The sequence below is a fragment of the Cynoglossus semilaevis genome, chromosome Z (assembly GCF_000523025.1).
Source record: "Cynoglossus semilaevis isolate Cse_v1.0 chromosome Z, Cse_v1.0, whole genome shotgun sequence".
NCBI classification, from domain to species: Eukaryota; Metazoa; Chordata; class Actinopteri; order Pleuronectiformes; family Cynoglossidae; genus Cynoglossus; species Cynoglossus semilaevis.
Window position 1 is genome coordinate 646,236 of NC_024328.1, and position 11,656 is coordinate 657,891.

General features: G+C 39.9%; 1 protein-coding gene across 2 annotated transcripts in view; it reads left to right on the plus strand.

The window, feature by feature from the left end:
• Positions 1 to 9,433, plus strand: part of tcf7l1b (transcription factor 7 like 1b) — a 43,371-nt gene extending 33,938 nt beyond the window's left edge. The window contains exons 5-12 of one of the 2 annotated variants that reach the window (XM_008335573.3): positions 1,717 to 1,852; positions 2,455 to 2,557; positions 3,383 to 3,466; positions 5,766 to 5,909; positions 6,887 to 7,049; positions 7,532 to 7,639; positions 7,721 to 7,772; positions 8,519 to 9,433. In XM_008335573.3, the coding sequence (XP_008333795.1) occupies positions 1,717 to 1,852; positions 2,455 to 2,557; positions 3,383 to 3,466; positions 5,766 to 5,909; positions 6,887 to 7,049; positions 7,532 to 7,639; positions 7,721 to 7,772; positions 8,519 to 8,994 (1,266 nt within the window). In that variant the 3' untranslated portion in view covers positions 8,995 to 9,433. The remainder of the gene's footprint in view (positions 1 to 1,716; positions 1,853 to 2,454; positions 2,558 to 3,382; positions 3,467 to 5,765; positions 5,910 to 6,886; positions 7,050 to 7,531; positions 7,640 to 7,720; positions 7,773 to 8,518) is intronic. The other variant, XM_008335574.3, reaches the window with a different exon arrangement.
• Positions 9,434 to 11,656: the final 2,223 nt, after the last annotated feature.

Genomic DNA, 11,656 nt, shown 5'->3' on the forward strand with positions numbered 1-11,656 from the left:
AGGAATGTGTGAATTTGGAGAGAACAGAACTGGTATTGTGCTGCAATGATTAATCTTAATAGACATCAAGATTACTGTCATAAGAAAACTTTCAAAAATTAAATTTTTTTACATCTCAAAAGAAAACTAATGCCCTTGTTTTCAACATTTTAAACCACCAGAAGTTGTGGAGATTTGTCCTTAATGAAAGTACTATAATTTAGCTTGTATTTATATTTTGTGATCAATATCTGGCCCAATACGGATGACAGCAAATGTACAACTGCAACAGTCAGTGTTCTCTTCACCGTAAAAACACTGAATTCTGTGTGTCTGACCAAGTTAAAGAATTCTTTATGGTTCAGAAAGAGTACCAACTTTCATGGAAGTAGGATTGTATGTACGTACACATACTGTGAACCCACACCATATGCTACTGTTTTGGCAATTGTGCAACTGTGTAAGTGCTCACAAAGATATAGTGGCCAACACAACAGAAAGTCTCCTGGCTCCTGTGTACTCTGAAGCAGAGTTAAATCTGGAGAAAAGTAGTTTTTTGTTAAAAACAAAGTCCCGTGCAAAGTGGTCTTATTATAACTGTGTGTAAAATCAGTCAATATTTTCTTCACTCCATCTAGAAGTACCACAGTCAAAGCCTGTTTAGATACGGAGACACCAATTTTCTTAAGATTTAAAAGGAAGGAAAAAGGTTGGGCCATTACCTCTTTTTTTTTACAAGAACGAGAAAAAAAAAATCAGTATGATCTGGAACAATTCCGAGCAGCATGAGGCAGGAGAGTTTACAGAAGTCTCAATGCAAACCTTGTTCCCTGGCAGACCACGTTGGAGAGAGACGAGAGGGTGGGGGTCATTGGGGGGTTTGAAGAAAGGTTAGCCTGGAGGAACAAGACTCCTTTCTCCCCCACCTCTCCACCACCAACGCCTCTCCCCCTCCTCCTTGACCCTCCCATGTGACAAGTTGAGTCAACAAGTGCTCTATTCAGTCACACTGCTCAGGAGGAAATGACCGGGAGGCTGAGTGCTGCCTAATGAAAGTAGAGACACTGAATATTTTTATTAATAATTATTATTATGTCATTATTATTATCTGTCTCTGGAACTGTCTGCACCTATTTGAAACGACACTAAAAGATTGAGTCTGTGTGTAGAACTCTGCTTTATTTTTCCGCTCTGCGTCATCTTATCTGAACATTTACACGTGTTTTTCTAACACTAGGCTTGTCTGTGGTCTGAACAGACAGCATTATCCACATGTGGTGGAATGGCTGCCATCAGACAGAGAAGAGGATGATGTCTCCACTTGTTTACGGCCCTTAAGTTTACCTTAGCCTGGTGGTGTTTGTTTGTGGCTCGCCGGCGTAACTTCTGGACTCAGTGGCACCGTTGTTGTTTTTTCTTTTTCGTTGGACTGAACAAACAGTTTGCTCCTCAGCTCAGTGACTGTAATGGTCTTGGCATGTGTCTGTAGGGCTTTTCAGTGTTACTTGGTGCTGGTCCAGATTGCATCACAGGGCTGGTCACACGCACACACTGTGATGTTTCACCACACACATGACAACCTATTGGCTTCATAGACTAGATATGGTTTTCAATCATGATTAGAGATCATGCTCGTTCTTGTTTTGTTTTAGAGCTGTAGTTTTAATTAGTTAATTCTTCTTCACTCTTTTTTGACTGTTGTTTAATCCCTGTTCCTCTTCTTCCCTTTCTGAACAGTCCAACAAAGTCCCTGTTGTTCAGCACGGCCACCACGTACACCCACTGACGCCGCTCATCACCTACAGCAATGAACATTTCTCACCGGGAACACCGCCGTCCCACCTTTCCCCGGAGATCCTCGACCCAAAGACAGGTGATGCATTTAACAGTTCGAATGCTGCATAATGAGATGGAGATATATAAATATATATATACACGCATATTAAAACCACCTCAAAACATCGATCAGTCTGACCTATATCTCATTAAAATAAATAAATTAAAAAATAAATAAATATATATATATATATATATATATTAGATAGGCATGCTCTAAACCAGTTGTGTGTGATGTGCCTCCTGCAGGGGGCATCATAGCGCTTCATGCAAAAAGCAATGAAACACAAGGGCAGAAAACAAAGACAGCAGCAGACATGAGGGATAACGGCAAACATTTGTCCCTGCAGCACAGCGTCCATTCATTCCTTGCATTAAAACTCCAAGAAGTGTTCCAAGAAGTGGTGTTTTTTTTCCCCTTACCACAAGTTGATCTTAGAAACATAAAATATTGTTCATGTGCAAAACACATTAAAAGAGAAACCTCTTTGGCCATAAATGTGTTGGCTACGGTAACGATGGATTTGACTTCTAGCCAAAGAAAAGAACTGAAACACCAGCATCACATGTCATCTTTTCAACAAATAAAAAGTGTACTTTTGTTAATTTTATTTTTGTTTTCCATGTCACCACCTGCAGGTATCCCTCGGACACCTCACCCCTCAGAGCTCTCTCCATATTACCCACTGTCCCCCGGTGCAGTGGGGTCCATTGCACACCCTCTGAGCTGGTTCATGCAACAGTAAGTTCCCTCTGCTCACAAACCCAGATGTGTGATGTTCCACAAAAGTTTAAACTGACTGTAGCATTTATGTCAACATAGATTAGACAGTGGCTACGGGTCTCCTACCCTGAAGCTCCATGTTCAGATGGAGATGTGTGTCTTAGCATTGCTTCATTTTCTCGAGCCGCCATTAGAGGACTCTTCTCCAAGAGGAGCCCATGTGTCAGTAAAAAATCTTATAGGTGTAACTGTTCCAACATTACTTTGTTAAATTACCAGTGCGGCAAACTGCTGAGGAAGACAGCAGTTAGAGATTGATATTTTTGAGTGATCGGGTCGTCGTTTAGTGGGTTAGGAGTCGTTCTGTCACGACTCAGGTTCATCTGCAGGCGCATCATTCCTCAGCAGTGTAGTGCATTTCTTAAGCCTGGATGAATGGTTAGAAATGTGCAAAGAAAATGTTGTTTTGCCGTAACGTTTATTTACGTCATAACTTGTTGCTGATGTTGGTGTGAAGGAAAATGTGCGACAAAAAATCATCTCAAAAAAACGATTAACTTAAAATATTTTAATACTTTTTAAAAAATACTTACTACATTATTATTATTGTTGTTATTATTATTATTATTATTATTATTATATTTTTTTGTTTGTTTGTTTTTGTTCCTTATGATCAGTTGTAACACAGCTGTTCCACAAGTAAGGAACCTGAGCTGATGGAGAGGATCAGTGTTGGTGGGCTGGCAAGGGCTCTCTGTCTTACGTTCTTTCTTTCTTTCTTTCTTTCTTTCTTTCTTTCTTTCTCTCTCTCTCTCTCTCTCGCTCTCTCTCTCTGTCACTCAGACAGGGGCAGCCCATGTACTCCATCCCTCCGGGAGGATTCCGTCACCCATATCCAGCTCTGGCCATGAATGCATCAATGTCCAGGTGAGCAGCTCATGTTCAACAAAACACCTCACCTTCCGTGGGCGGAATATTCAATATCAGTTCTTTATCGTTATGACACATATTGAGCTCAAGGAAAACAAATTGGTGATGCACAGTCAGCACGCTGTTGTGTTGAAGACAGACGAGCCATGGAAAGATTGTCAACAGGTCTAACTTTCAGCTGATTGCTTAAAAAACTGTGTGCCCTCAGAAAGCACCTATTTAGTCAGAACGGCTGTGGTTGTGAACAGCTGCCACAGAAAGCAAAGACTTTTATTTTTACTATGATTTTTGTATGTTAGGAAATGTCAGTTTTTCTACTCGATATCATCAGACCATAAACTTAGGAAATAGGCAATTAATATAACACATATTATAGCTGTAATAATAGGTTATTGTTATTAGTTATAGTCAATTAATTATAGCTTAAAAGGAAGTGTTTTCAGATCAAAACTTAAAATACCCACAGTGTCAGGACTACGATGGGGTGAGAGCCATAAGTCCATCACTGACAAGTTCAGCTTCTTAAATAGAGTGAAGACATTATTGGCATTCAGCGCTTCTCTCCCAGCTTGTCTCTCGGAGACAAGTGTCTGTGGTCAGATCAGTGTTCTGAGCCACTCTCTAACACGCACACACATACAGAGGGAGAGAGAAGCGTGAGATGAAAGGGCTGAGAATCAATGAGGACAAATCAAAGCTTATCTGAACCTACACATCCCATCAGACTAAACTCTGTCAAAATTGGCCAGATTTGTTCTTGTCCTTCCACTGTTAGCACCATATAAAATATTCACCAGTGTGTCTGTGATCAATTGACAGGTAATGCAGCTTCAACTGCAAGTCAGAAGTCATATTAACATCAGAGAGTACCAGCGCAGGATACAGAGAAAATCTACTGACATTTACTGCAGTGCAAACTGCTTAAAGAAAACAGAACAATATATTCAATATTATCCTGCCTCTGTCTTACACACAGTAGTGTCAGGTTCCTTTATATGAACAAATTAAAATAAAGCAGGCATACATCCATTAAAATACCGGGAGAGGGACAGGAGTTCGGTGGGGGGTGTCAGGCCTGAAAACACAGTTTCACAACTTATTGTTTAAAAAAAATAAAAATGTTGCACTAAAAACCGGAGAGCTGCTCAGAAAAGTCTTGACAGGATTTATTTGCAGTTATTTTTGTCTTCTCTGGACTAATGCTGTCTGTCAAACACCTGACAGTGTTTCACTGCCATTCACAAGGAGGAACTGAAATAATAATAATTCTCCAAATTCATATAGAACTGTCTGTTTGTTTCTAACTTTTACTTTTGCTCCTCGTTTCTGAACAAGAGATTAGGATGATACCCCACAGTAACAGTCATCAGTTAGCACCGGTTAGCTTTATATTCCTAGGACATTGAAGGCACCATTGGCTTCAAAAAGTTACCAAAGTTTAAAAACTATTTTTTAAACCTTAGTAAATTTAATCTTTTCAAGTTAAATAGTTTTATTATGTTGACATTTTGAAAATAGATGAGATGCATCTACAGTTTTTTGTTGTTTTTTTTTTTTTATTTCCAGCTTTGAGATTCAGGTGGTCTAAATGTTTAATGTGATCGCTGGTCCTAGTTTGAAAAGTACAGATGTTTGATGAGACCGTTTGGCTCAGCAGAGGTGAGAGAATATATTGACGCAACAGTCGATTTCACACTGCTGTGATTTCTCTGATAAACAGTAGTTAATGAAGCTTCAGTGGTGAAGTGCAGTGAAGATAATAAAGTTGGCACATAGTTATGCAGCGCAGCATCACAGCATGGCTTATTCTAAAGTCTTTAACCTTTTTTAACAACCTCCACCAACTGTGTGTGATTTGGGTTTATGGCATTAATCCCCCCACCACCATCCCCCGGTCCATTACAATGTTCCATTGTATGAACAATCGGGAAGTGAGAGAGCCACTTTGTAGAAGGTGCTATGTGCTGACGGCTGTCAGATCGCTCTTCATGGTCTGGAACGTGGTAAGGAAAGTGGTTTCAGGTGTCATGGCCATGCTGTCGCCATAGTAACAACACACTCCACTTTTCTCCAGGCCCTGCTCGAATAAAGGGGCTTTTGAAAAAGTCTTTATTTGAACAAAAAAGCCAGGCAAGGAACTCATTGTGTGTATGAACTAGTCTAGACAGACACAGTGGACACAGTGAATTTCACAGGGAGGGTACTTCAGGGCAGTAATTTGCCAAGTTTTCCAGCCCTTTTCACAAACTTTCCTGCTTATGCGCTGTTGAAGCATCACCTGTTTTCACCCTCTCAGCTTGGTGTCCAGCCGTTTCTCCCCACACATGGTGACCCCGCCTCCACACAGCCTCCACCAGACCGGCATTCCACATCCCGCCATCGTCTCTCCGGCCATCAAGCAGGAGCCCGGCAGCGACAACATCAGCCCCTCGATGCATGCGTAAGGACTACTCACAAAAAACACATCACTTTGACTTTCAATATTGACACTTTAGTGCTACAACAAAGTTACACTTCAATTTAAACCTACGTTTAAATATTAAATACTTGTGGGATCTTTTTCAGATAATATACAGTGTCTTTTCCTCTTACTCCCATCAGCACCTCCAATATGTCTGTGTACAAAGAAAAGTTACTGTTTCATGCACATACAGATTTTGAATATACAAGTTTTAAAGTTTTAAATAAAATGTTAAAGGTCAGCAAAAGTAGGTTGTAGTTAACAGAATCTGTTTATATTAATGATACATTTTATGAGCAATTGAAAAAAGTTGAATATTTAATAGAACTTATAGATACAGCTTATTTGGCAGTGAAAATGTATTTATAAAAAATAATAACAGGAAAGAAAACTTCACAGTTACTACACTTGTATACACACAATGTTTTAATTTGACACATTTAAATTTAAAGACATTTAAACACAGTTTAGCACAAACCTTTTACATTTTACACATTCTCAATATTTCCTGAAAACATCAGTCAGTTGTTTAGAAAAATGTTTAGAATCTATGTAGATTTTCACCATTTTCTCCCAGTTTAGGCTAAAAGACAAAAATCTTGTCACATCTGTGGTTACAAGAAAAAGAATGTGGCATAGTTGTCAAACAGTTGAAACCAGAATCTGGGTCCACAGACCCTGTCAGAGCATAGTAGTATACTGGTACTACGAGTAGTGTGAGAATGTACTTGTCAAATGATACATCCATGGAATCCTGGGCAGATACTTGTACTGCTAAGTTGTACAAACTAATACACAGGTGTAACACAGTCACATTAAATCCCTCCACCTGTTGTCATAACAGACGGTCAGGCCGACAGTCAGTCATACTATGACCTTGTCACAACAGTGGTATTTCTCGTTGTGATATGTTTATATGGACGGTCGTGTATCACAGTCTAAATGTTTTGGATTAGCAGGAAATCCCCGGTTCCTCCGAAGAAGGAAGAAGACAAGAAGCCTCACATCAAGAAGCCGCTGAACGCATTCATGCTGTACATGAAGGAGATGAGAGCCAAAGTAGTGGCTGAGTGCACCCTGAAGGAGAGTGCCGCCATCAACCAGATTCTGGGGAGAAGGGTGAGTCAGGGGTTTAACACAACACGTGTGTGTTAGTGTGATTTTAGAAGGTGATTCCCAACCTTTTCTGGCTCATGACCATAATAATACATTACAGAAGAGACCTTGTTTTTATTTCTAAAAGAATGTTTTCATCATCTTTGTTATACAGTGTTGCCATAATCTAGCCAACTGTGTTACCGAGTAGCCAAATTAAAGCACAAAGTACCCAAAAGAGACTCATGTAGCTGTCACTTGTACGGTCACATGATCGTAGCCGTTGAACTCGTTTATTTTTATGAAATTGAAGGTATACTGTTAGGAATGTATTGTGTTTTTAATCATAATTTCAAAAAGAAAAATAATACGTTAAAAACATTTTAGCAGTAAATTTTATTAACTACTAGACATTTCAGGTGACCCAGTTTGAATTCCAGGCTACCCCGCATTGGGTGGAGACCCTTAGGTTGAAAAACACTGATGTATGTTGTTTTTGTTTGCAGTGGCATTCACTGTCCAGGGAGGAACAAGCCAAATACTACGAGCTGGCCAGGAAGGAGAGGCAACTCCACTCCCAGCTCTACCCCGGATGGTCAGCACGAGATAACTACGTGAGTTGGATGATTCTTTGATGCTTTCACTTCCTAACACGGCCATAAAAAATCACTGTATTGAAACAACAATACTTTCTNGGAAAGAGAAAAAAGAGGAAGAGAGATAATAAGGCAGACTCAAAACCAGAGGGTAAGAAGACTTTTAGTTTTTTCAACGTTTTGAAGTTTTTGTTTTTTTCAAATTAAACATTGTCTTCTTTATTGCTTACTCCACCGTTCTTGGATCCAGTTGTTTTGCAGTAGTCTTGTATTTACAGAGAAACCAGTTCACACTGTTGCTGATTCATTAAAACACCATTTCTGAATTTAATTACCCTTAAAAAATATTAGATTTATTTCAGACTGTCCATCACATCCACGATGTGTTAAAGATTTTACCAATTAGAAACAAATTGTTTTGGAGATTAAACAAACCTGACTCAGTAGTTTACACAACCCAAGTGCATATTGAGACATTGCATGTTGATGCATTTAGTCTTTTGTACTTTTTGCATGGATTCTTTCCCTCGCTAACACACACTAACTTCTCACCCTGCTTCCCCGCTTTGACAAACAGCTTACGAGCTTCAGTGCTAATAGTAGCAGGTATGTCTGCGACAGTGCATCTGTAACTTATGTGACATAACATGACGTGTTTATTTCACGGCACATTTCAGTCTGTCGCTATCTTTATTCATGGAAACCATTTAAAATTATTATTATGTCATGTTTCACTGTCTCTTATCATGTGGTTCTTTTTGTGCATGTTGTTTCCACCGGATTTTCACTTCCTACGTTTCCATCATTGGGGAAAAAAAATTCTGTTAGTGGGAGCATTGAGGGACTTGAATCCATTGCCAATCCAGTGTATAATTCCATTTCTCTTTTTCTTCTCAGATTTCTCCATTAGAAACAAAAAGCAGTGTGTGCAGTACCTGCCCTCGGAGAAGATGTGTGACAGCCCAGCGTCGTCCCACGGCAGCATGTTGGACTCTCCAGCCACCCCTTCTGCAGCCTTGGCCTCACCCGCTGCTCCTGCCGCCACTCACTCTGAGCAGGCACAGCCGCTGTCGCTCACCACCAAACCCGAGGGCCGCATGCACCACCACTTCTCTCTGCCTGGAAAGGCTTCTGGATCCTCCTCTTCCTCGTCTTCTTCTTCCTCATCCTCATCTCAGCCCACCATCTCTGTGCCCCTGGCTTCCTCAGGTAGCCATCCGTCTACACCCATCCTCACCCGGCCAATTCCCTTCACCTCCCTGCACCACTCCATGCTCTCCCCTCCCTCACCTTTCCATCAGGCAGCCCTTCACTCCCATCATGCCTTGTTTCAGTCGCAGCCCCTCTCCTTGGTAACCAAACCAACTGAATGAATTTAATTTTGTTTGTTTGTTTTTTTCTTTCCATTTATTGTGCTGTATATTGCTTTTCTTTTAAATAGTAATTAGAACATCTTTTTTTAATGATGAAAAGGAAGAACTATTATTGGTCAATATTTGATCGCCTCCTTTTCTAAATCTCTCAATGAAACAAATAAATGTATTTTTTGTAAAGTTTTACTGCAGTACATGTTTCTTTTTTGATGCATTTATTCAATGAACTTCTTGTATAAAAGAACCAATGTACATAAAGTTTCTTTATAAAAAACAAAAAGGAACAAAAACATGTTTTCTTTTTAGCCAAACTCTGATTAATGTTAGTATTAAGTTTGAAATCATAGTAATGGCCAATAATTGCAGCCCCTCCCTCAATTGACAAACGTGTTCCCCGTCTTTGACTTGTTGAATAAAAATTTGAAATTGTTTCTTACAACAAAAGCTTCTGTTGCCTTTTTGATGTGCTATTGGAGTCTGTTGTGTTTTAAAAAATACATTTGGCCTAAAGGTATACAACACTGGGATTTTTTTGTAACTGTTTATAAATAAAGAGCATGAACCGCTGCTGTAAAAGATTTAAAAGTATGATAATTTTACCCCATTTTGATATTTAATTTTCATCACAATGTTTTAATCATAAACGATGGTAAAGTTGCCTAAAATAAAGAACATCAAAAATATTTTTTTTACCAATTTTACACAAAAGGAGACAATTTAATATTAAACACAAACACATGTAGCCTTCCTCCATAAAGAAACACTGTGTAGTGATATCAAACTAGCAACTTAGCAGTCCAAATCTGCCAGGAAAATCAGATTTAATGTTTACTCCTTAATTCAGTTAAGGTTGAAGTAAAACTGGGGAACCAGTGATGCCTTTGTGGTCCCAGAAGAAAATCTGTAGCAACCAGCTTAAAGTTGATTCCATCAGTCTTCTTGAACAATAGTTGTACTTTAGTTCTTCAGCCACTAGGAAACACTGCTTAGCTAGTTCACCTGTGGATGGTTTTATTAGGTTAGCACAGTTTACCAAACTGAGAGTTTCATTGACTTAAACCAGAAGAAATGTTTAATACAAACCAAACTCCAGTTTGTGGCTGAAAAATAACTGTTTTTGACCCAGATGTGTCAAAGGAAGTGTTGGCAGGTGTCTGACAGCAGGCATTAGGTGAGAAAAGACAGAAATGACAGTAAATAATTTATTTTGAGGTCTTCTGAAAAACTCTTTTGTGGGGCTATTTTTAAAATGCTGCAGTTGAGCAGACACATGAAGAGGAAATGCTGGTTTGTGACTGTGGACTCAGGCAGGCCTCCACCTCAGATCACCCCCCAAACACACACATACACACACACACACTCTCTCTCTCCTCCTCCTCCTGCACACTTTGACATAAATGGTCCATCCCTGGCACAAATCCTCATCTCCAAGGCCACAAAAAACTGTAACCTACCTTGTGTGTGTTTTTTGCTAATTGAAATGCCTAATGAGGTCCCTGGGGCTCCATCCCATTACCTCTGAGTTCATTAAAGCCTAAGCAGTGTGCCAAACGCTGAATAAAGATGCAGTAAAAGTGCAAAAGGAAGAGGGGGCGGGGGCTGACCTGCTATTTTGTCATTGTTGTATGGCGCTGTACAATCCAACAAGGATTAGTTGTGTGTTATTGTTTTGTATTCATTTCCACAACGACTTCTTAGGTCTCTCTTAGCTCTGCTTCACCAAACATCTAACAAAGCTGGGGTATTTCAATTAGACTGAAGAGACATGTGACTTTACCTTGTGCTTTCATACTATTATACACCCACAACAACACAGTACTCAGCCTATCATACGTCCGTGAAACAGTACGATATTCATCTGCACACATTACTTTGTAAGTGGATATTAGCAGTCAGTCCAAGAGTTATTATTGACAAACAGTTCTCTCTGTCTGCATGTGTTTTTAATTTATCGACCACCTCATTTTCTGAAGAAAATGTCCAAAAACATGCGATTGTGAAACAATGGAGAATTTACATAGACACATCCATAAACATATGTCACTTCTAGATTCTAAAACTTTTCTGGTACTGCGTCACAGCCTCACTCTACAACCACAGCCAACAACGGCTGTAGCATTTTCCTACCATCAACAGGATTAAAGTTTGTGACCTCAAAGAAAACACGAACCACACGTTGAGAACAGGTCTCAATGGTGAATCTCTAGTTAATGAACTGTTTGTTTCCAATGTCATGACAACATTGTTACCTCTTTGTTTTTAGACAGCCTCCAAAACTGCACACAAGTGGATTTAGGATTTATTCCCCTTCCACCTCCTCCTCCTCCTGATAGTGGCAACTGTCATGCCCCCCCGCCCCTCCACACCTTCTGTCGTAAGCAATCATTAACCATAATAGGTCTGTGCTTGTTTGCTGTTCTATCTTACATCACTCTGGGCAGAATCACAGTGTGCGGTGGTGGTGCCACGGCTGCCTCTGCTCTGAGACGCTTCACCAGTCCGTCAGTGAAATTACAGGTAATGAGTTGTCAAAACAGCAGGTAAATCTGTCTCCTCAAGGCCATACATCTCGCACAATGTTCGCCTCTCACAAGACAGTGGCCCTATTATCAAACTGAGTCTCCTGAACGAGAAACTTCAAATGTGCTGGTTAAGGCAAATA